The 26,472-nt window shown below is 39.3% G+C and overlaps 1 protein-coding gene across 2 annotated transcripts; it reads left to right on the top strand.

Annotated features, from left to right (window-relative positions):
- The first annotated feature begins 16,830 nt into the window (after nucleotides 1–16,830).
- LOC148803013 (uncharacterized) lies at nucleotides 16,831–26,173 on the top strand. Of its 2 annotated transcripts, XM_088887904.1 has the most exons (3): nucleotides 16,831–17,321; nucleotides 19,367–19,677; nucleotides 19,747–26,173. In XM_088887904.1, the coding sequence occupies exon 3, from the start codon at nucleotides 23,816–23,818 to the stop codon at nucleotides 25,073–25,075; it is 1,260 nt and encodes a 419-aa protein (XP_088744030.1). In that variant the 5' UTR covers nucleotides 16,831–17,321; nucleotides 19,367–19,677; nucleotides 19,747–23,815; the 3' UTR covers nucleotides 25,076–26,173. The 2 variants fall into 2 exon arrangements, with proteins under 2 accessions (XP_088744030.1, XP_088744033.1); XM_088887907.1 differs by lacking the exon at nucleotides 19,367–19,677 and having other exon boundaries at nucleotides 22,309–26,173.
- Nucleotides 26,174–26,472: the final 299 nt, after the last annotated feature.

Below are 26,472 nucleotides of genomic sequence, written 5' to 3'. Positions count from 1 at the left end.
ACTTCGTTTCCCAAACATGGTTGCGATGAAACTCTAACTTATGCTAATTATTTATACTATGATCAAACCCCAATTGTATCGCCCATGAAGGGCCCGATCTTCCTAAGACACAACAATCCTTGATCCTTCTATCGGTGGTAAAAACTGCAATGTAGCTTAACTTCCCTTCTTTACAAACACGGATCTTAATGCTCACCCTACAACTCATTCCTGCTATATGTTAGTCTTTCGCACTTGATAATGTTTAGATATCAGGACAATCCCTCTCTATGAACATGTTTATCATGTACTCATTTTACATAACGTTGTCGCACCTGATAGTATCTCATATGTTGAATAACACTGTTTGATCTGCGATAAAGTCGATTGTGCCTGCGTTGATACTTGATTATGATACAGATGCTTGACCCTAAAATACTTGAATCCTATTATTTTTTATGTTACCTACAAAAACCTACGAAGTCCCTACCAATGTTAGTGGACACTTGCAACTTTCTTTCTTCTCAACAACATTTAACACTTGTGCTGAGCCTCCAAACTAAGGGGCACGCACGATTTCCTTTTATAGTAATTCGCAATTAATGGTTGATTACACTCCAGTGGTGTTCGATTACGATTAACTTCTATAATACTTATGAAACATACTTATTTGTGATGGAGTGCACAAAACGACCAACTTTAAATGATTTGATTACCATTCAACATTTATGTTAATACTAGTTTTGACAAAAATCCACAGACCACACGACTTTCTAAACCACACTACCTACAACCTTGATTCAGACTCTTTCTTACAAACTAATATGCGATAAAGTTTTATTACAAGATTAAAAATTCTGGACGAATGGCGAAATTCTTTCAGAAGTCATTGCAAAGATTCTCTCATTTGGAAGCTCTAATACAATGAGAAAAATTTCCTAATTTGCTATGCATCAGAACCCAAACATAATACACTAAGACTAATAGCCCACTGACACCGTGATAAAAGCACTAGTGCAAAAGTACTTAGAAGCTAGCACATTTATGATGCAATGGTACATATTTATGATAGAATGTGCATCTTTCTACAAAAAGGATCAAATACACTTCCCTATGCGCATGGTCCAAAATCTCGCACAAATGGGGGACTTTCCTTCGTCCTATATTTTAGATACTCAACGCGATACTAGAAATGCCTTCTATTAAAGCAAAAGGGGGTTGGGTATTTTGTTCGTGAGACACCCATACAACACCCTCCCACTCACCCAAGAGGACAAAAAAGGTAACACACCCAACAAAACCTCACATGAGTGTTTCTCGATAGAAGACATTTTATCAAGATACAGGGGTCTGCGCCCACCAAAGCAGTAACGGGATCACCCTTAGAAACCCCCTCCCTTCCTACCAATGGTCAGGGGGTTAAAATCCAAAAATACCACACGAACCCGGCCATTGCTAGAACAAAGTCAATACATATTGCAATCCCATACACTCTCTCGTTATCCCCCTCCCCTATTAATAGCCATGGGGGCCTGAAATAGGGAAACTCAGCATTAGCTTGCCCGTTGCTAGGAAGGAGCATCACACACAGTAATTCTTAGTGTCTTTTGCTAATTTCCTTCCCGTTAACGGCCAGGGGGGCTGAAGCACACAAGTAAGGCGTAGCATTGACCATTGACAAGAAGAAAATCACTAAAAGATAGGGGGGCTAAATTGTGGAATGTAGGGAGTCCCCATTGCAGACACAAGACAGATCTCACTTACACAAAATCACAAAAATAGGGCAAATTCCCAAACCCAACGCATGCAAATCAATTCACCCCAAGATCTTAAAACAAATACGAAGGCAAGTGCTTATCGATAAGCTCCCACTTATCGATATGCAGGGGGGTAATAGTGGTCATTAGGACCTTTAGAGCACAAAAGGTGTCAAACTAACACTACATGGACGCCTATGATGAATCCATAACCCATCCCACATTTGCGATGAGTTTATCGTAGATCCACAATTGTGATGAATTCATACCAGGACAAGTTGCGATGAACTTCGGTTAACGCGAATCTGCAATAAAGCTAGGACATGCGCGAGCTTGTGATGAACCCCAGACATGCACAAGTTTGCGATGAACCCCGGACACACACGGATTTATGATAAACCCAACACCATTACAAGAACTACAAAATCACGATAAATCAGAAATAAATATTGGTTACGCATGTGTCTTTTAAATATGCATACATGTTTAATATGCCCACCAAATGATGATGTCACCCATACCACGTCAGTATATAGGGTCGTATACGGAGAGAATCTGGAAGAGATAAAATTCTCCAATAATGATCCCTTAATAGTCAAGCAAAAGGAAATATCTCTTTTCCCCAAGACAACACAATCATAACTCTAACCTAGGGTTTCTCACAAGGAAGACTCTCCCTTCTCTCCTTTCTTCTCCCACTATCCTCAGCAACTGTCATCCTCTCCCTTCCTCTCTCCCCATGGCCATCCCCATGGCCATCCCCTTGGGACCTTCGGAGATTGACCAACCTCCCTACCCTTAACACCTTACCTACAACTTGGTTCACCCATCCCTCTCTTCCCTTACATAGAGCACACTCCTAATCCTATTAAAAGCTGAATTGAAATCAGATTTGAATATGGATTTATCCTTATCAGATAAACTCTATCTTATTAGAAAAATGGGTGCTCCATACCCATATTCATAACTCAAATTTGCCCATGTCACATGACAACTTAAGTTGTTATTTGCCTACTTAACTAATCATATTAGTAACTACACTACAAGAAAATAGGCCTAAAGCTGTAGCTATAAATGCAAAAAACCGTATCTATAGGCGGTGGCTATAGGCAATAGCTACGACTATACATATCTGTAGCTAGAACTAACCTAATAGCTACAATTTGTGACTGTGAATAAAGCCCAATCTGAGTAATTATATATGCATTTATAGCTACGGTTTTTAAGTTATCCATAGCTATAAATTGACTTTCTAGCTATAGTTTTGTGATGTCCGTAGCTACAAAATTTGGATTTATAGCTACGGTTTAAATAGTTGATAGCAAAAGAATATCAATCTATATCTACGGATATTAATTGGTCATAGATAGAAAAGAAAACTTATAATAACGGTTCAAGTTGTTAGTAGCAGAAGAACAATAATCTATAGCTACGGATGTGAACTGCCCGTAGCTAAAAAAATAAAACTATAGCTATGGTTTACACTGATTGTAGCTAAACATATAAAACTGTAACTACTCTTTGGTTAATTCCTAGATCCTAAAATTTTATCATTGTTTTTTGAAGCCTTCTTTCCTGTATTGAATACAAGAACAACTAATTCATAATATAAGATGAAACTTGAATTTAAAATTTCATTAAAAGATTATATGATAAACATATGAATTATATCTCAAGGTGCTTTAACATTCATGATTTACTACAAATTCAAGGTTCTTGAATACTTGAAACTCAATCCAAAAAAAAAAAAAAAACTTAAGCGTATAAAATTTGATCAAATGTCTCCATTCACATGTACGAAGTATCCTCCTTCACCATGTTCAACTTATAAAAAAACAACAGAAAATAAGTTGGAAATCACATTTTTGGAGATATACAACCAAGTATGAAAATTTAATTAATTATGCAATATAAACTTGCCTACTTTACAAGCCTAATGTTAACCAAATGACAAATGTAAAGATTAAGATCAAACTTGAGGTGAGGCTTAGGATTTTTTTATTGCAATTATGCAGATCTAAGAACATGACTATAAAAATACCTTCGGGGTGAGGGCTCCAAGCTTTAATTACAAGAATTTATGTCTCAAGCCTTCAAGACATCATACTGTGTGAAAATAAGTTCACTTCACCCAAGTGGTACGAGTCGCTTTTGATCAATGTAAGCAGTCTTGAAGAAAGCTAGTGGAGATTTTCTATCCGGAGAACACAAATTTTCATCATAGAACGGTTCTTCCAGTTGTTCCTAGGTTCCACCCACTTCCTATTCCTATCTAGTTTGCTTTTGTTGCACTTCCTTAGGATCCCTGGGAGCTTTTTTTTCTTTTTTCTTTTTTTATAGGCAAAGAGACAAGCTCATTTTAATATTGATACAACAAAGCAACATTATTTGCAGAGCTTATCTTACATACTTGAATGTTTCGTCAATGATTACTGTCTTTTGCTCTTATGCTTTCCTACTCGTGCCGCCCTACCTAGTCTTTTTTCTTTTTTTTATAGGCAAAGAGACAAGCTCATTTTAATATTGATACAACAAAGCACCATTATTTGTAGAGCTTATCTTACATACTTGAATGTTTCATCAATGATTACCGTCTTCTGCTCTTATTCTTTCCTGCTCTTACTGCCCTACCTAGTTCGATCTCCACCAGTGGGAGTGACCAAGAATGGTTCTTGATATTGTCTTTTGTTAGAAGAGGCGATCTGAATTCGTGCTTGTTAGACAATTTTTGTATGCCCTTAGCTTCAATCAATTCTGATGTACTTTTGATATTTAATGTAAATAAATGAAGTACATGTTTGATTCATGTTATGTGGTATAATTCTGTGTAAGACCCTAAAGCTAGACACTTAATGAGACTTGTGTTGGTTTTAAATGTTCACAGCCGTTGGATAAGTCTGGGGAGATTTATCATGCCAAGGCTGACACTAGTGTAGTGTCAACTATTGGGGTGGCCTGTCTTAGCCGCCAAGGTGAGACCCAAGGCAGACACAGTGTAGGATTACTTGAACCCTTGAACGAGACCAGATTTCCAGTGTTGCCCTACGCCTTGGAGATTGATGGACAAAACTGGAAAGTTACACCTGACCCCTAGACCCGATTATGGTACTGCACTAGGTGTCGGATTGGGCTATCTTTGATATGCCAATCAGTGAGATCCTCAGCGGGGGTCAAAACCTGGGTATGTTGGGACAGTTTAAGAATTCATCTGAGTGGATGATCATAGTGATAAGCCCCTTTGTCGGACAAAGGTAATGATCGGGGGTGCACTCTCTTTGATGGAAACCAAACCGCCGGCAGTTGATTTCAATCGTTGGAATTTTGTTTTGCAAAATTTATATATATGATATATACCTAAGTATGGTTTCAAAATATTTGCAACTGGTTTTAATTCCCGGGATCCATGTAAGTAGCGAGTGCAGCACTGTTCCTTGCAGCCGAGGGAGAGGTCCTCTCTTGTCGGGCAGTGCTTGATCATTATGGGCTGAGAGGTTAAGTGTAAGGCCATTTGGGATAATACCTGATGGGCTAATCTTGCACCTGCCCGCAGTCCCTGGGTTTTTATAAAATGGCTTGGCCCAGGGACCACTTAGTGTATGTGTTAGGCCCATAGGGTCCATGTGATGGGCTCAGGGGGTTCACTGGGCCCTCTAGTGAATTCGGCCAGGCCTTGTAACAAAGACTGGGCCGAACCCATGTGGCTGGTGTGTAGATCAATGCTTGGGTCCCACACCATACAAAGAAGCCCAACTGGACAGCAGTTTGGAAACTTATTAAGCACTATTTATTTATTGGGCCTAAAAGCCCATTTCAAACTGGGCTGATATGATCACCCTACAGGGGGCGGATCTGAGATTAGGATGAGCCCAAAAAGCTTATCTAATCTGCAGATAAGATTAAGAAGAGTCGTAATCCAAATATAGATTTGGATAAGGGCAACTCCTGATATGATCAAGAGGTTTTCTTAATCATTAAGCAACTGGAGAAAACCCTAATTCGAATTACAAGAATTCGAACTCTAGGGAATAAACAACACACCTTGTAGCTTTGAGATTGGATCTCAGAAACCCTAGAGAAGAAAAGCAGATCGCCATCTTCTTCTCTAGTTTTCTCCTTCTGCAGCCGCCACCTACTGCATTTCGATTTCTCTATCAGATAAAGATCATGAAAAGTTCTTGATATCAGTCTTTGCAGAAAGGCTGATTTAGTTCGGTGCTCATTGCTTCCAAAGGATTCTTGTGAAGGATTCAGTGTGTAGGACGCACTCTGCTGGTTCTGTTCCACAGTTGCTGTGTCATCTTCGACAGGAGCAGATCTTGGTGTCTTCTTTGGGCGTGAACACCAACTTTGGGAGATATTATTTCTCTAGATCATGTATATTCACTCCCACCTTTTTGGTTCAGATCTGGTTCGGTCCTGGTTCAAGTAGGATCCTTGAATCTTGATTCTAAAATCAGGGTATGCGATTCCCAATTGAAAGGTAGGTAGAAAATTTTTGAAATTTGCCCACCATTCTGCAACAGTTTTGGCATCCATTCGATGGATTCTACCATCCCTTTCAGTGCTATCAGAGCTACAGGTTCGAATCTTGAACCAAGAAATCAGACCTGAAACTGCGCAATTCGATAGAAGTTGTTCTATCCGGGTATTGCGCAGATTGTTGTTTTATTTCAGGAAACTATTTCTTGTTGAGGGTGATTGATCTGAAATTAATTTTGTTTAAATTTGAAATTTATTTAGAACTTTTCTTTATTTATTTCTTGATTTAATGGACTGTTCGTATCTGGAGATCGAAGGGCAAATTTGGCGCATATTGTCTGCGCATTCTCTTTTTGTAATTTCTATTCAATTCGGTCTATAAAATAATTATTTTTTATTTTTCTAGGCTGAATGTATAGGATTCAATCAAGGATGTAATTAATTAATTGAAATAGGATTTCTATTTTATTTTATTTTCTTGATTGAAGAAGACGGCGGCGCTGGAGATTCAGATGGAGGGATCGCATTCTGCGTTTTGCAGTTTATGAAACTGCAATCCTAGTAACTAACCTCTATTTTGCAGGTGGTGCGAATAGTCCATGTCTGATTTATGTTTGTTTAAAATCAGAAATATTAATTTCAGATCTTTCTTGAATTAATTCTTGAATTGAAAATCAGTTTCAGACCATCTCGGACCAGATTGGACCGAATCTAGAGTTCGGAAGGGGACTGTTTTCAGTCCAGTTTTCTCACACTTTCAAGCCCAAATCTGATGTTCAATTGTAGTGATTAATTCGACCCAAGCTGTAAAGCCCAGTTTTAAAGAGTTAAAACTACAAAATCCCACTTCTGTGAGAAAAGCTATATGGACCGAACTGCTAACTACTATTCAAACCATATACCTAGATGATATTAATTGTTAATATTGTGTTTTTGTTGGGCTGATTAATGAGCTTTACAGCTAGTGATTGATTGGATCAATTCTTCCATATCATGTGATGTGTGGATGTTTGATGTGCTGCGACCATGGGCCATAAGCACATGGCCCATGATGATTCGTTAGTGTTTCTTGCGCACACCATGGCTGAATGCACATCATTGCCATGGTGTCCCTTAAGGTCATTGGATGACCCCTCCTTGCATGGTGGGCCCCACAACCCTGAAAAGGGGCGCGTGCGGAAACCCTAGCCGATTTAGGTCCACTAGAAATCTGACTTTATGAAAGTTAGTGGGAGCCACTTTGGTTTGACCTAAATTAGAACTAGGGCGTAATTTTGTTCCCTCTGGTAATATGAGTGCATGTGATGGGGAGATCCATATGATGGACTCTCTAAAGGCCTTCCATCATTAGCACAATAATGGGTCCTTCAGTAATGAGGAAGCACACCATAAAATTGGGCTATCCATTTGCTGTTGGGTCTGTCAGAGTGTTTCATAGGATGATAGGGGCATCATAGATCGATGTGGGAGGGGCTTCACCAGAAAATGGGAACTCTCTCACGGTACCTTGGCGTAACCTGAATATGATGGGTGAGCACTCACTGAACATAAAGGTTTACCTGAAAACGGCTCTGAACCTTGTCTGACAGAGGCCAAAGGGAAACTCATATGATGAGTGGATGTGATCCATCGCAGAAAGGTGGTGGGGTTATGCAGCTGAAACAGTTGGCTCCATGCACCCTATGTGATTTCCCACATTTTTAGAGGCATTTCACTGTCTCCATTACTGAGATAGGAGGGAAATCTCAGAGATGAACAAATGAAAATGGAACATGGATTAAAAGCCATATCTATGTAGGTAACATGAATCAAACTACGGTTGTGGACTAACGTTTTGCTGTTTTACCAGAAGATGGAAAATGGACAATTTGCTAAGTTGCTTGACGATAACAAGCTTAAGGGACCCAATTATGCCGACTGGTACAGAAACCTTATGCTGGTCCTAGCTTCAGAAAAACTGGATAAGGTGGCTAAAAATCCTGCTCCGGATCGTCCGAGTGATAGGGCTTTTGAGGCTCGAAGGAGAGAATACCAAGAATGGGAGGATAAAAACTCCCTGGCCCGCTACTGTATCATAGCCTCTTTGGACAATTTGATACAGAGGCAATTCGATCAGATCGAACTCGCTAAAGACATTGGATAGTCTGAAGACTATATACGAAGAGCAGAATCGTTCTACTCGACAGAAGGTCCTGAAACAGTTCATGACCGTGCAGATGACTAAGGGGCAGCAAGTGCATGACCATTGTCTTCAGATGATGGGCTACATAAACGAGCTGGAGGCCCTTGGTTCCGGGCTAGATCTGGTCACACAGATCGATGCTATTCTTAACTCTCTGCCTCCGTCCTTCAACCCGTTCATTATGAATTACAATATGAACAAGCTGAATGTCAGCGTCCAAGGGCTCAACAATATGTTGCAAAGAGTTGAGGAATTAATAAGGAAGGATGAGTTTGTTGAAGCTGGAAAATTTGGAAAGAAGAGGAAGGCAAAGAGAAAGCCTCAGAAGAAGACCACCAAGTCTAAGAAACAAAAGAAAGATAAGGCATCCGATGCCTATCACTTCTGTAAGCAGGTCAGCCACTGGAAGAGGAATTGTCCTGCCTACCTGGAATGTAAGAAAGGTACTTTCGAAACTTATGTCATGGAAACTAATTTATTAGTAACTTCTGTATCCTGGTGTGTTGAATCTAGGGCTTCAACTCATGCGTGTAATTCATTGCAGGGGTTCAAAGTAAGCAGAAGGCTAAGTGAAGGAGAGGAGACACTTTACTTGGGGACTTCTGCAAATGTTGCAGCTACGGTGATAGGAACCGTAGAATTAAAATTTAGAGATGGGATTCTTGTACTGAAAGATTGTCTTTATGTACAAAATCTAAGAAGAATTTTGATTTATGTTTCTAAACTGTGTGTGGATCGATATACTGTCTCTTTTAGTAATATGATTACTATCAAAAGGAACAACAAATTCATCGCATGCGGGGAACTGAAGAACGGTCTCTATGTTCTACATCATTCTCCAGAAACTAAACTAACCGAAACAATGTTGGTCGAAATCCCCAAGAAAAGGACTCATGACATAGTCAGTCCCACGTGCCTGTGGCATTACTAACTGGCCACATCGGTATTGATCGAATCACAGGATTGGTAAAGGATGGTCCTTTGGGTTTTCTAACTGTAGAAAACCTTCCCACTTGTGAACCTTGCCTTAGAGGCAAGATGACAAAGCGACCATTTAACGGTAAGCTTGAAAGATGTACAGGCACACTTGACCTTATACATAGTGATGTATGTGGTCCTCTGAGTGTTAGGACCCGCAACCAACACGTGTATTTCATAACCTTTACGATGATTTCTCACGATATGGTTATGTGTACCTATCGAGACATAAATCTGAATCCTTTGGATAAGGGCCACTCCTGATATGATCAGGAGGTTTTCTTAATCATTAAGTAACTGGAAGAAACCCTAATTCGAATTATAAGAGTTCAAACTCTAGGGAACAAACAACACACCCTGCAGTTTTGAGATAGGATCTCAGAAACCCTAGAAAAGAAAAACATATCGCCATCTTCTTCTCTAGTTTTCTCCTTCTGCAGCTGCCACCTACTGCAGTTCGATTTCTCTATCAAGGAAAGATCAAGAAAAGTTCTTGATATCAGTTTTTGCAGAAAAGTTGATTTAGTTCGATGCTCATTGTTTCCAAAGGATTCTTGTGAAGGATTCAGTGTGTAGGACGCATTCTGCTGGTTCTATTCCACAGTTGCTATGTCATCTTTGGCAGGAGCAGATCTTGGTGTTTTTTTGGGCGTGAACACCAACTTTGGGAGATATTATTTCTCTGGATCAGGTATATTCACTCCCACCTTTTTGGTTTAGATTTGGTTCGGTCCTGGTTCAAGTAGGATCCTTGAATCTTGATTCTAAAATCAAAGAATGCGATTCCCAGTTGAAAGGTAGGTAAAAAATTTTTGAAATTCGCCCACAATTCTACAACAGGTTTGGCGTCCATTCGATGGATTCTACCATCCCTTTCAGTGCTCACCAGCCCTTCATCATATTCTTGTTGAAGAATTCGGTTCTTGTTGAAGAATCGTCCTGTTGATTCTGCTTCTCCTCACACCGTGTCACCTTTGGTGGAAGCAGTCTTTGGTTTCAGATCTGGTCCGGTTTGGTTTCAAGATTGATCATTGAAAATGCAGTTTTCTAAAATAGGAAATGTGATTCGCACATGAGAGAGAGAAATTTTTGAAATTTCGCCCATCCTTCCTGTAGGGTTCAACCATCCATATGATGGATCTCTCATCCCTTCACTTTTTGGGTAAACAATCAGTATTTAATTAATTAAATCATAAATAATAGAAAAAGTACAAATTGGTTAAAAATAGAAAGTGTAGTACACAAAAGAGAGCTAGCCCACTTCTACCCTCCCCAAACATACAATCTTCTCAAGAAAGATGAACAAATTAACCTAGGTAACACATACACTCAATACAAAAGCTTCCTATTGACTCATTTTAGCAATAGCATTATCAAGTGCTAATCTAGGGACCCATTTGAAGCTTGATTTTAAGCTAGCAGTCGTTGCACTAGCCCCCTTGATGTGATGCCTTAAATGTCATGGACCTAAAGCTCCATTTCTAAACTAGTTGATAATTGTCTGCAAGTCCTCCTTCCACTTTAAGTTGTAGTATCCCAATTGCAGAATAAAAAGTAACTATGTTTAACATAGTTGAGTACACTATCGGAATCTTTCCATTATCACGTTAATTCAACCTGATATACAAAATGGGACTCAATTTAAAGAAGTTTGGAGGGAATATCTTAAGAGGAGAGAGAAAGATAGAAGAGATGATGAGGAGAGAGAGGAATGAGAAAAGTGGGAATAGAAAATAAAGAATGGAGGAGAGAGGAGAAAAGAGATCACCAACAAAACCTTTTAATGAAGGAACCAAAATCATGAGTTTCCAGCCTTAATTCTATTCAAGTCCATATCACTTTACTTATTACAGCTTACATGTATTAAATCTGAAAATTGTTTTAAAATAAGTACAAACACTTTTATTGGTAAACATGCATTAAATCTTGGTTAGGTTTCACAATATGAAAGGCAAGTTTATATTGCATACTTAACTAAATTTTCCTACATGATGTTATATCTCCAAAAATGTGATTTCTAAATTATTTTTTATTATTTTCTTATAGGTTGAAGATGCTAAAAGAGGATACTTCACTCGTGTGGATGGAGACATATGATCGAATTTTACACACCAAGTTTTTTTTGGGATTTTCATGTATTCAAGAACCTTGAATTTGTAGCAAACACATGGATGTTAAAGCACCTTGAGATATAATTCATTTTTTATTATATAATCTTTTAATGGAATTTTAAAATTGAGTTCCATCTTATATTATGAACTAGTTGTGCTTGTATTCAATACAGGAAAGAAGGATTCAAAAAATAATGAAAAAATTTTAGGATCTAGTCATTATAGGTTTATGTTTGTAGCTACAGTCAATGTAAATTGTAGCTATAGGATTACATGTTTAGCTACAGTCAATATAAACCGTCAGAGGTTTATTTTTTCTAGTTGTTCTTCTGCAACTTGAACTGTAGCTGTAGGTTATTTTTTCTAGCTGTAGCCAATTAATATTCATGGCTATAGATTGATCTTCTGTTGCTACCGACTATTTAAGCTGTAGCTATATGTTTTTCATTTTTTGTTACGGGCAACTTGGGTCCGTAACTATAAATCCAAATTTTGTAGCTACGAACATCACAAAATTGTAGCTAGAAAGTTAAATTTGTAGCTATGGATAACTTAAAAAGTCGTAGCTACAAATACATATATAATTATTTAGATTAGGTTTTAGCCACAAATACAAACCGTAGCTATAGGTTAGTTGTAGCTATGGATACGTTCAACCGTACCTATTGCCTATAGCCACCGCAACTGTAGCTACTGTTTTTCGACCATAGCCAATTCGTAGCTATAGACCTATAGCTACGGTTTTTTGCATTTATAGCTACGGATTTGGCCATAGCTACTAGTTATAGGCCTATTTTCTTGTAGTGTATGTTAAATCTCTCTTTTTCGCATGTCGAAATGGATGTCAGGCTTGGAGTTGGGCTTAGAAACCTCTATGCTTCCTATGTTAATTAATTTTTCCCTCCTTATCAATCTATATAATGAGATGTTTATAAAGTAGATTGCTCAAGTTATTGGGAGAGTCTTGAAGATAGATGTTGCCACTAGACGACTAACACACTACAACTGGCAGGGTTTGTATGAAACTGGATCTAATGAAGAAGAAACTTGTTAGGTGTTGGATCAGTATGGGTAAGGATGGATTAGATGCTCTTAAGACCCAAAAAGGAGAGAATGGATTGCAAGGAATTAAAGACCTAAAGCTAGCGTATACGGATCCTAAGTCAACTTCATAGCCTTCTACTAGTAATCCAAAATCTACTATGCTGCAAGGGTTAGGAATCAGATTAGACATAGCCGAACCAAATTTAATGGCTAACCAAAATTTAAAAAATTTTTCTAGCCCAACCTAAGAACCAATTTTTTGGTAATTTTGAAATCTAAAATTTTGGGATCGGTCTTGTACTAAATCGAACTACATTTAAAACACAAATTACATCAACACTACTAATAAGGAATCATGAGGAATTGAGGGATGTAGTTTAGATGAAGTGCTTTTCTCTTTTATGTATTTATTTATTTATTTTTGTTTCATTTCCTTGGGCTTTCTGGTATGATAGTTTGGTTCAAAATAAGAAAGATCATGGTGAAGGTAGGAACATAGTAAGGATTCATTTTATGCTTCTCCTTCCCTTTAGAATTTCAGTTCATATTTCTTACTAGTCTTTTATACAACGTACTTCTATTTGTATTTACCTCTTTTATTACATAAATAAAACTTTCATGTTTTCACGTATTTCACAATGGATATGGCACTAAACCAAATGGAATAATAAACTTGATTGTTGTAGATGCCCCCATATAGTTGGGACACATGTAGATAATGATGATATTTTCAAATGAAAAACATAAGCAAAACATGGAGAATCTATGTTGAAATATTTGAGCCAAAATCCCTTGTTTATGATTTTGAGTCTTTTGAGGATGAATTTAAGGCCTTTTAGTGAATACTCAATACATAACCCTTCCGTGCCTTAGCATAATGTACACATTCCTTTCCAAATTCTAGTTTCCAGATCTTGTTCTTGGGTTCTTAGTTATAATATCTTATGATATAGCGTTTCTTTATTTTCTTCCATACCTTGGTTTGTAGCTCTCAAAGTGGTAATTCAAGCCCAATGTCATACCTGAACCGGCTTCTCGCTGAAGATGGTGTAGCAATGAAGTGAAACCAATTTAGCTAGCAATGCACTTTCTGGACTTTAAAACTCCAGCCTTCATGGGATTGATACAGTAATTTGAACCTTGCTAAAACTGATGTTTTCCTCTAAAAAATCAGTTAGGAACTAAAAGAAATCAGTTCCTACTGGGGCTAGAACAAACTAGAGTTTTATGGGTGAAAGAGTCAGTTAGAGAGAGTTTAGGATAGAATAGTTTGCCCATCCCTATCTTCTGTTATATAAAGCACTATCCTAACCCTAGTAGGAGTTGAACTCAAATCAGGTTTGGATTAGGGTTTATCCTTGTGATAAACTCTATCTTAGTAGAAGAATGGATACTCCATACCCATATCCATAACCCAAATTCACCTCATGTCAGATATGTGCATGCTTAACCAATAATATTAGTAATGGGCCTTAGGCCCATTTTCATTAATGGCTCACTTTCCTAGGTGTTACAAGGCCCTCTAGGCCTAAACATTGTATGGAATGGGACCCAAAAAGGTTCACACAAGTCCATAATGGTTTAACCCCACCTTTAGAAGAAGTTATGCCGAATTGGCTACCCACAAGCAATAACCCTTGACCCAATCAGTTTGACCTCTGTTAGCCGCAACATTTACATATAAATGATCCTTAGATTTAACCACCCTATGAAGACCCAAGGATAATGAACTTATGTAAGATGAAGCCCATCAGATATGCAGCCCTATAATAATCTCTTACACCTAACCTCCATGGCCCGTAATCATCAAAATATATTTCACAAGGACATCTTCTTTGACTACAAAATGCAGTGTCACACTCTTTGCTTAGATGAATTTTGGGGTTAAAACCTTTTGCATTTTTTTTTAAATAATAATTAACATATAATTACATTTTGTAAATCAACTTTTAAGCAAAGTTAAAATCAACTGCCGACAATTGAGTTTTCCATCAGAGAGAGTGTAAACCTTGATGTTCATTTTGTCTAACAAAGCGGTTGATCCTATCACTATGCTCATTTGCTTAGGTAATTTACTAAACTACCCCAACATGACTAGATATTTGAGCCTTGATGAATCTAATCGGTTGCACATCAAAGACAGCTCCATCCAAACCCTAATGAACTATCATAATCTAGTCCAAGGTTAAGTGCAACTTTTCAACTTTGCCCATCTATCTCCAAAGTCCAAAGCATACGGAAATTGGTTTGGGTTTAGTGTTTCTTCCAAACACCCATTGATTGTGCTTAGAATCTAACCCTAATAACTAAGACAACTTGCTCCATTAATTCGATAGCACACCAGTGTCAACTTTGTCAAGATAAATTCCCCTAGTCTATCCAATGACTAAGAACATTCTAAACTAGCACGAGTCTCATAATTGTCTAGTTTAAGGAGTAATTCGGAGAAACATACCAAATGTGATCATGAAACAATAATGTACTTATATTATACATAAATATTTGTGTTCATCAATTTGATTGAAGCTAAAAGCATACATTGTCTAACATACTACTATAAATTAACTAGGATAGATCAGATGCTCTCAAGGCTAAACAACTCTTTTTTTAGAAGACAATTAAGGAGGCAATGCTAGGTGCAAGCTCTATGACATTTCAAGATTGACCACTACAAGTTGAGAGCCCCCTTGAGTGTTGACTCTTTAGATCTGGGGAATACTAATGTAATAAATATTGCATCTTAGTCTCTAGCAAGCCATTGATACTGGTAGAACCTCTTTGAAGGGTATTCATGAAGCTATCTAGGAATTTATGGATCCCATAGCTGATGCTATTATTAATCTTAAGATGGTGCCGGAACTAGATATTAAAAATGCCAACTAGGCCACATCTTTTTACAAGTCCAGGAATAGTAGGTGACTATATATACCTGAGGATGGCACAAGTAGTGTTCAACAAAATGTTAATATGAATATGGAAGTGCAGGAGACAGGACATAACAAGTATTTGAAGGTTACAACACCTATCCAAGTGTTTTTGTAGAGCTGAGAAGGCTCCAATTGAACAAACACTTTTGTTGGAGGCATCAACAAAAGGTGGTGATGGTTGGCCATGTTATCTATGACATATAATGAATCAATGGGGTTGGGATGATTAGGAGATTGGAATCAATGAAAATGTAGAGAGCTCAGGGTGTTCCTAATGCAAAACAAGAAAATAATCTTGGTCAGGTCGCCAATCCCACAAAGAATGATGATCACATTGTTGATAATCCAGTTAGAGGATAATTCTAAAGAAAAGATTGATTCTAATGAAGAATGGGTGCCAGTGAGAAATAAAAAGATGAGAAAGAATTCCATGACCAAGAAAATTCAAGAAATGATTCAAATGGAAGTTGTGCATAAGTAGTCTAGAATAAATAAGGATCATCATCCCCGGTATTCTTAAGTTTTTTATTCTTTCTCTTCTTAAAGAAAAGATTGATACCACCACCTTGCATGCTATATGGATAAAAAGTGAAAGTTGATGGATAAAATCGTGAGATCGTTATGGATCTCTTACAACACTTCTCTCTCTCTCTCCCCCCCCCCCCTCATTGATTTCTTTATTTCTTTATTATTTTTTAAGCCCAAAGGGCCAATTCATTCACCATCAAATTCAAGGAGTTATACTTGATAAATGGTTAGCACTGGATGATGATGGTTCGCTCTGTTTACTTTGTCAATCCAATTATAAACTTCCACTTGCACAAGTAGGTGGTACCATTATAAAGTCAATCCAATTATAAATTTCATATTATTTTCTTGAATATTACAATTGGGAGATCCGTGAATGTATCAATCATACACCAATAATGTCTATTACTTGACAAATTAAATTAGTCTCATTTAATTTGGACAAACAATTATGTGGACGCGATTCATTGACCAAGTATTTATTGAATTATATGGGCATAAATCTTTCATTTCCTAAGACTCAGTTTGGAAAGAGTATAAATGCAAATATATACAACATAAATACATACAAAATAATACAAAATATAAGGTTTTTATACTCCTTTCAAACTCAGCCTAAGCTAAAATCATATTTATTTTTTTCAAGTTCAACCAATAGCTGAAATGTGAAATATTTCTGCCAAATACATTTATGGATTTAGGCTGTATTTGGTTTGACAGAAAATAAGAGAGCGACGAGGGAAAGTTCCTAATTCACAAATATTATTAAGAACTTATCAACTTTCGCCAATTGTTTTACATATTAATTGGTTTTCGCCAATTGTCACTTGGATACCCAAGTTCCTATTTCCTGCTTTTCTTCTTTCGATTATTAGAGAGAGAGATGGAGGGAGTTCGTGCTACTGCCCTTGCGGTTTACGATGGCTATACCGACGAAGAAAAAAAGCTGGTGAAGGAGGCTTTCAAAGTATTGAGTTCGAACAACGATGACAAAGTGAGCTGTGAAGAGTTGAAAGATTTGTTCCCTACGTTTCTGGGGCCTGGACTCAGGCTGAAAACTTTAGGCGATCTGGACAGAGATGGCGATGGGTATCTGGATTTCCAAGATTTCATTGCGGTTGCCTACACACTCAATTCAAGCTATACATGTAAAGTTTGTGGACTGCTATCCAAGGGCTTGTTTTACTCTTGCATGGACTGCATGGAGAGGTGGGATGACTATCATCTCTGTTTTACATGCTATCATTCTAAGAAATTCGTCCACGATCATTCATCCTTCTTGGACAGCTACATGCAATTGCAGAAGAGGAATGAGACCGCACAGAAGAAAATGAAGGTATATTTTCTTTTATCAACTCCATCCCCTCCTGCTTTTATATTTTTGTTGATTATGTCTTTGAAGCATTTGCAAGATCACTGTAGATTTAACTAAGGGGTAAGAATTTGATACAGCTAATTAACTTAATTGGCATCTAAAATTTTATATTTGGGAAATAAGATACACCAAATTAAAAGGTGATGCTACCTTGGTGGAGCTCGGGTAGGACACCTGGGGCTTTGTCAAGACACCTATTACCCGATCTTGGCCACATAGTGCTCGGCTTGGACATCTGTGGCCCAATTCAGGCCATCTAGTATCCAGTCGAGACACCTGGAACCTAGCGCGAGCACATGGAACCTAATTAGGGCCACCTGTTAAGCCACCTGTTGCATGCATTGGCACCTCGATGCTTAGCTGTGACATGTTGTAGCTATCTGTCCTCCACGTTTCCAATGTATGAAGTGGGCCTGAGACCAACTACCTGGCATGCTACCTTACGTGTGAACAGTCTTGTAGCATGTACCACCAGGTGTTCGCTTGATGGGAAAGTGTTGGAATGTGGAGCTCTCCTAGAAGGGAGCTCGTCTCGATAGGGAGGCCTCCACATGGATGTCGGAATTGTTTGTACATATGAGTTGACTTAAGAAGCCCAAGGTGGTTTTACATGTCGCCAAGGTGACTCTTATCCTCTGAGATGATGGTAGGATGGCGAGTTCCGAGTTGAAGGTAAAACTGTAAGTCCACCTGAATGTGCCACGTGTCCGGTGGTTTTGAGGTCATATTTACTCTCATACTTCCCCCCCCCCCACTTCTGAAGCCAAGGTGACTAAGCTTAGGTGAAGGAAGTACCTGAATACATCTCCTGTTTGGGTGTTAATTCTTTTTGACCCCTGCCTTCTTGTTTGGCGACATGTTTGGGGAAGCTTTGTGAAGCATTCCAATTGGCATGCACAAACTTGAAATAGTGTTGGTTAATTATTTCCAGACTCCAAAAATGCATTAAACTGATTTAGGACCTCGAGAAGCCCAATAAATAGTCATGAATCTAGGCCATTGAGCCTATTCGATAATAGCCGTTTGACATCCACCCCTTTCAGCTATAAATAGAGGCCCCAACCGGGGGGGTGGGGGGCATTTGCACATTCATCCTTGGAGGGGTCCCATTGCTCGACTCATCTTCCTGTGTTCTTTCTCCATTTGTTTAATAGTTCCATGTTGAATTCCATGGAAGAGGACTTTGCCGAGATGGAGAGAACTGAACAAGAATATAGCGAGCATGTTTCTATCTAAAACCTATTTATTATTAGTCCTACCAAACTTTTCACTCCTTCCCAGTCCACTTTGGCCAACTTGCAAAGGATCTAGCTTCTTTATGGGATCCCTAATGAGTTCAAGTTCAGACTCCCCACTTCCAATGAGCCCCCTTGGCACCATATTGACAATGAGGTCTGCGTGTTCGAGTAGCACTTCGTTGTAGGGTTAAGCTTCCCCTTACCTCATACTGTCACCTATGTCTTGCACATTTTCTTTGTCACTTTGGGGCAGTTCATCCCCAATGCTATTAGGATAATAGTCGGCGTCATCTTGGCTTGTCCCGCCTATGGCATCCCCATTGACATCCAAGCTTTTATTGCCTTGTGTTTTATCAAGCACACTCCTAAGGATGAGAAGTTTTTCTACCTTACCTTCAAATCTAGTAAGAAGTTCCTTGAAGATCTTCCTAGCAAGGTCTCAAAATAGAAGTTGGAGTACTTCTTCGTTGTCCATGATGACCCTTGGCAGTTCATTAACTGGTGGAGAGCAACTATCACTGACCTTGAGGGCCAGTTCTTATTCTCAGAGGCAAATAATTGATTGCGGGAGCTCATGCTTCTTAGGCTGAAGATAGATGACTACTTGACTAAGGACGCTCACCTTAGAATAGGCCTGCGCCAAGAATGCCGAGGTAGTTAGAACTTAGTTCTTGGTGCTTTTCACTTGCTTTCTCCTTTTCGAGCTCTTTTTTTTAGTATTGATCCCCCTCCTTTTTCTTCTTTTTTTCTTTTTAAATCCAAGTACAGGTATGAACCGACTTGTTGGTAGACTAACTACTTTGAAGAGGCAGAGGCTAAAGAAGAGGAAGACTACATACGGTGAGTCATTCCAAGTTGTCGCTATTTGAACTGCCCCTAGTTTGGCAGAGGTCATCACTTTGGAGGATGAAGTTCCTCCCACCCCTACAGTCGAGGTGCAGGCTCAGTGATGACTTTGTGTGGGCCCACTTAGTCGCCTGTGAGCTGAGTAGGGGCGTGGTGCTGCCGACATCTTGGGAGGAGATGGAGAACCTCCCCTTTGATGTTCTAAGACTCATCTTTTCTCCCACATCGTGAAGGTAAGCTCTTCTCTTATCCTCTTTTTATGCTGATTCAACTAGATTGCTAACATAACTTTGCTTTTCTAGGCAAATGATATGGCATAGGGGGTTTGCGCTCAAGCTTGTAGTCAGTAGGCCCAAGTTCATAACCTGTCTCGGGTTGAAGAAGGCTACCTGAGCTAGATCAATATCTTAGTAATGGAGAAGGCCTAGGTTGAAACTAACCTTGCAACTACTAAGGCCAAGTTTGAATGTGAAGTCTTTGGTCTTCGGTCCATTGTTATCAAGTTGACACAGAAGTTGTTGCTTTCTCATTCAAAGTGCCACAAGTCACTCGCCGAACTCAAAGCCAACATGGAGAGGGAGGAGGCTCTGAAGACCCAATTCGTGAAGCATGAGGAGGAATGGAAGGTTGAGCTAGAGTTGGCCGGCGAGAAGGTAGTTGCTTCTTACAAGCTCTTAGAGGAATTTGATGTTAAGATGCTTGACCTTGCCATCCCTTTTGTTAGGAAGGGCTTCAAATTCTGCAAACGCCTCTTAGACATCATGCCCAACCGTTTGATCTGCGAGCTGAAAATAGTACAAGTGTCTAAGGAGCTCATCTTGGCAGATGATTTGGAGAGTGAGCCTGAGGAGGAAGGTGTCTGACTAGTGGCTGATAATCTTGGGTCTACTACTCCTAGTGACTAGGCCTCCCAGTGATTCACTTTTCCTATCTTCCGAATGTACTCTTTGAACTACTAAGCACGGTTTAAATGAAAACAACTTTTGTTGTTTTTTCTCCCTTTTTTTGTACTAAACTTTCTTGATCAATGACAAAAATATATTTTTTGGCACGTCTGTGGTTTCAGCCGAGTTATTGACTTGAATCATTTACCCATGCGTTTTCCACCTCGGTTGAGTTACTAATCCCTACCGTTATTCCTTTTCCCTAATCTAACTTTCGTGGTCTGCTTGAGTCATCTCGATAGGGAGCCAAGTTAGTACCTCAACACTTTTGTGTTTTAATAGTATTTTAACACAGTGTTGAGCTATGAGAACAAGGTTCCCAGCTCGGTCTTACTCCGAACTGAGTTGCAACAAATTGCTAAAAACTTAGAACTTTATTATAATTCCAAGTATTTTTATACATAATACATTCTTAGGTTCATGGTGTGCCAGGTGCATGGCACAACTCGCCCATCCAGAGTTTGTAGTCTATAGGTTGTTGAACCCAACACTTTGACAACTTTATAGGGGCCTTCCCAATTTGGGCTGAGCTTTTCTTCTCTTGGCTCGAGTACATTCACATTCCTGAGGATGAAGTTTCCTACTCTAAAGCTCCGCTTACAAACTCGGGCGTTGTAGTATCATGCTACTTGTTGTTGACATGTTGTTGTCCTTTTGTGGGCTTGGTCCCTTATTTCTTCAATCAAGTCCAAGTTGTTCATAAGCTCGTCATTGTTGAGGTCTTTCTCATAAGTCATGATCCGCAATGTTGGCACCTCTAACTCGGTTGTGATCACTGCTTCTGTCTCGTACACTAGGTTGATGGGTGTCTCTCTAGTGGTTTCTCGACTTGTTCTGTATGCCCACAACACACTTGGGAGTTCTTCAATCCACCGTCCTTTACTCGATCTATCCAGGTCTTCAATCCTTGTATTAGCGTGAGATTTGTCACCTTGGCCAATCCATTGGTTTGTGGGTGCTTAACCAAGGTGAATCACTGATGGATACCCATCTCTTTGCACTAGTTCTAAAATCCAATGTCACTAAACTATTTTTCATTGTCTAAGACGAGCACTCATGGCAAGCCAAACCTACATATGATGTTCTTCTAAATAAAGTTTTGTATGTTGCATGATGTGATTATGGCCAGTGGCTCGGCTTCTACCCATTTAGTGAAATAATCTATAGTGACTACGATCTACTTTCATTGCCTTGACGCTACTGGAAAGGGTCCCAATAGGTCAATTCCCTACTAGGCAAAGGGCTAAGGACTGGCAAGATACCGGAGGTCGACAATAAGCTGGCAAGGTATATTAGCATGGCACTCGCAATGATTGCATTTCTTCACGAGGCAAAGCGCATATTCTTTTATGGTAGGCCAGTAATATCCTTGTTGTAGAGCTTTCTATGCTAATGACTTACCCCTAGTAGGTGCCCCACACATTCCTCCATGAATATCCTGGAGCACACATTCAGCCTCAAAAGGTCTAAGACAACTGAGGTAGGGCTAGGTAAGCGACTTTCAGTACAACTGATCCTTAATGACTGTGTACCGACTTGACCTCCTTTCTATCCTTTTTGGCTGTAGCCGATCTGATGCCAAAGATCCTATTTGCAAATAACTAAGAATCAAGTTCATTTAGCTCAATTTGGGTGCCAACACATGAGTGACCTCGATAGTAGATGTGTCGAAAATACTTGGTTGCTACAAATCCTCCACATGCACTGTCCTCTTAGAGTTGACATCTGCTGAGCTAGCTAGTCTTCACAGTGCATTAGCCTAGGCGTTCTACGACTTGGGAATTTGGCAAATATGGAACTCCTAAAAAGGATGAAGTAATTGATGAGACCAAAAAGAACCCTATTTTTATCCCCTAATATTCACTCTTTTACATTTATTTAGCACTTAAATGGATTCATTACTCATGTATTTCGATTCAGGGCAATAAAGAAGGCAATTGGAAGAAAACAGGGCAAATCAGGTGATTATGCACAGTTTCGGCGACAGTTAGTAATTTGGGCATAACTCTCAATTCCGGACTCAGAATTGGACAATTAAAGAAGCATTGGAAAGAGGAAAGGGAGGCCCACAACTTTTATGTTTTGGGTTTCTACAGATTCGGCCCGAATCAAGTACACAAATGGGCCCAAAGTCGGAGCAAGTTCGCAGCCAAGCCCATTTCACAACTTAAGCCCAACTCGCAGAAGTACCTTGAAGCAGCCCAACTCGAATTCAAGAGTTAAGAGTCTGAATTTCGAATGTAATCTCCAAGGATAGAGTCTTATCAGATCTAAAGTCTTGAATGTAACCCTAGAGAGATAAGAAGATTGATATTAGAGCATTAGATAAGAGATAGGATAGGATTAGTTCAAAGAAGATCAAGACTCCCTAAAGATAAGATGATCTCCTAGAAGGAGTTGGAAAATAGCCCTCTCCTTTGGCTATATAAAGAGGGGGGTGAACCAGCTCTTGCATTACTCAATCATCCAGCAATCAAGCATCAAGCAACTCAAGAAGATCAGTTCGGCCATAGAGAAGCAAAGCATGGAGATTGCGCAAATCATGAGCAGCTAAGCTTCTTTTTCTGGTTCAAGGGGGGAGGTTCGATTGTGTCATTGTGAGGTTCTGTAGTTAATTTATTTTCTTGCTTTTTTTTTAATTCAAGTATTCATTGATTCTTGAGCATATTTTTTATTGGATGTTAATGTTAATTAGTTTGACAAACTGAATTAATGTTGATTTTCCTACTGCAATCCATGATTTCGGTGATTCGTAATTATCACGAATAGTGGTACAAGTAGCAATTAGGGTAATATCTTTCTGGGTCAATTGTTCATAACAGCCATTGACCAATGTATTGACACGGTTTAACCTAAAAGGAATCGATGGAACAAGATTCAATAATTGTAGCTATCTCAATTATTGTTGTTTTGGTTTAACTGTTTTCACAAATCTTAATGCTATCACTGTTTAACATGGAACGCTATCGTACCCAGTTGAGTGGTGATAAGTGTTGATCGAATGCTGGGTTTGGTCAACTGAATTAGGAAAACACAAGGTTTATTATGGCTATCCTAATAAATCTAAGGTTAAATGCTTGAATTGCAAGAATGTAGAAATGTACCTAGGATCGATGGCCAATCGATTCAACCCGAACCCTTGAACCAGAATTCGGTAAGACTGATTTTCTCTTGTTTGTTTAGTTTGTTATTCTTTTAATTTTAGTTATTAAATTTTCCCACTCAATTACTTTATCCATTCGGGTAAGAGATTACTGAATTGTTCCCTGTGGGATTCGACTTAGTACCACTTTTTCTGCAAATATTTTATTGTGGGGCTAGTATTAATTTTGAGGGCTTCGACAACCCGTCAAAATTTTGGCACCGTTGCCGGGGAGCAATGCTAATTTCTTAGCTATTACCTTCTTTTTTTTAACCTTCTTGTTTTATGACTCATGCTTCTCAACGAGGTGAACTCGAGTACAACCCCGAAATTGAGAGGACCACCCATCATTTAAGGAAGGAGGCTAAGCAAAGGAAGGATCGTTCACCAAAAAGGGTGAACTCAGATTGCAAATTGCCTACTTGTGATTTTCCCATCTTTGAAGAAGGAGAAAGAATGGCTGATAGAGAGAGGACATTAAGGGAGTTGGCTGCACCGATTATGAACCAACAACCCTTATGCATCACGTATCCCACTCTTGAGGTAGCCTTTGAATTGAAATTTGGTTTGATACAATTATTGCCTATATTTCATGGTTTTCTAGGAGATGACCCTCATAAGCATCTAAAGGAATTCCATGTCGTCTGTGCAAGCATGAAGCCCCAAGGTATGACCGAGGACCAGGAAAAACTCATAGCCTTTCCATTTACTTTAAGAGATAAAGCAAAGGATTGGTTGTATATTCTTCCTCCCGGTTCAGTACGCACTTGGGATGAGATGAATAGGATATTGGACAAATATTTTCCTGCATCCCGGGCTGCAAATATAAGAAAAGAAATATGTGGAGTTCGGCAATTTGGTGGTGAGATACTATACGAATATTGGGAAAGATTTAAACAACTTGTTGCTATCTGTCCACATCACCAAATACCCGAACAACTGTTAATCCAATACTTCTACGAAGGGCTGCAACCCATGGATAGAAGTATGGTAGATGCAGCCAGTGGAGGAGCCTTGGTGAACAAGACACCCGAAGCGGCCAGGGAGTTAATCTCCAACATGGCCGAAAATTCACAGCAGTTCGGTGCAAGGACAGATGGTACCATTAGACGGGTTAAGGAGGTAAGCCATGTAAATTTAGAAAATCAGATTTCTGACCTAACTGCTTTGGTAAGACAACTCGATGCAGGACAATTACAAACTGCTAGGGTGTGTGGTATCTGTTCGATTCCTAGCCATTTTACGGACATGCGTCCATCATTGCAAGATGGTTCGATGCAGCAAGTCAATGCCGTAGGAGGATTCCCGGGCCAGCCCCAACGAAAATATGATCCCTACTCCGATTACTACAATCCGGGGTGGAGAGATCATCCAAACCTGAGCTACGGGAACCAAGGAGGACAAAAGCAATATCAATCTCATTTTTTCAGTCGACAGCCCCAGTTTTCAGCACCCATCACAGCGCAAGGCCAACCCCCGAATTCAGGTACGCCATTAGAAGATATAATTAAGGCTCTAGCTACTAATACTCAACAATTTCAATAGGAAACAAGAGCCAACATTCAGAATTTGGGGAACCAAATCAGCCAACTTGCCACTGCCGTTAGCAAGTTGGAGGCGCAGAGCTCCGAGAAACTACCATCACAAATGGTAGTCAACCCCAAGGAGAATGTAAGTGCAGTGGTGCTAAGAAGCAGGAAGGAACTGTAGCTAGAACCTACCTCACCAAGGATGGTGGATAAAGGACAGAAAGAAGAGGAGGTACAGGAATCAAGAGTTAGAGAGAACGTTTCAGTCGTGATCAAGAGGACCTTACCAAAAAAATATGCTGATCCAGGTATGTTCACCCTACCCTGTGTGATTGGCAATAAGCGAATCGAGCATGCCATGCTAGACTTAGGTGCATCTATCAATGTCATGCCATACTCGATTTACTATGCTTTGAGATTAGGTCATTTAAAGGAAACTAAAATTGTTATCCAATTAGCTGATCGTTCTAACGCCTACCCTGAAGGGATTGTTGAGAATGTAATGGTGCAGGTTAACGATTTAATTTTCCCAGCTGATTTTTACATTCTGAAGATGGAGGAGGACATGACCGAAGGTTCAGCCCCACTTCTATTAGGTAGGCCATTCATGAAAATGGCCAAGACCAAAATAGATGTGGATGAGGGTACCCTCTCCGTTGAGTTTGACGGGTAGACTATTAAATTTAATATTTTTGAAGCTATGAAGTACCCAAATGAAGACCATTCGATCTATTTGGTTGACACTATTGATCCAACTGTGCAAGAAATTTTTGAAAAGGACATGGATGAGGAGCTAGAATCGAGTGCACAATTGGATACGAAGGCCCCTATTCCAGATTTGAACCCGCCCATGATGGATGGAAGGGAAGCACACCGGAAGCTGCAACCACAAGAGTTAGGGTAGCAAGGGAGAACATCGAGCATAACGACGTTAAACAATTGTGCTTGTGGGAGGCAACCCATTGTGTTTAGTTAATTTTGTTATTTTGTTTGGTTTTGATTTTTGTGTTTAGTAGGAACCCAACAAGACAAACAGGGAAGTACCCCCAAATCCTTTTACTTTATGCATAATCACATACATTGGGGACAATGTATAATTTAAGTGTGGGGGGATTTGATGAGACAAAAAAGAACCCTATTTTTATCCCCTAATATTCACTCTTTTACATTTATTTAGCACTTAAATGGATTCATTACTCTTGTATTTCGATTTAGGGCAATAAAGAAGGCAATTGGAAGAAAACAGGGCAAATCGGGTGATTTTGCATAGTTTCGGTAACAGTTAGTAATCTGGGTCTAACTCTCAATTCCGTAATTCGAATTGGACAATTCAAGAAGCATTAGAAAGATGAAAGGAAGGCCCACAACTTTTATGTTTTCAGTTTCTACAGATTCGGCTCGAATCGAGTAGGA

The sequence above is a fragment of the Nelumbo nucifera genome, chromosome 1 (assembly GCF_055504915.1).
Source record: "Nelumbo nucifera cultivar China Antique chromosome 1, China Antique-T2T, whole genome shotgun sequence".
NCBI lineage: Eukaryota > Viridiplantae > Streptophyta > Magnoliopsida > Proteales > Nelumbonaceae > Nelumbo > Nelumbo nucifera.
Note: the sequence above shows the minus strand (reverse complement) of the source record. Positions and strands in the feature narration are given on the sequence as shown.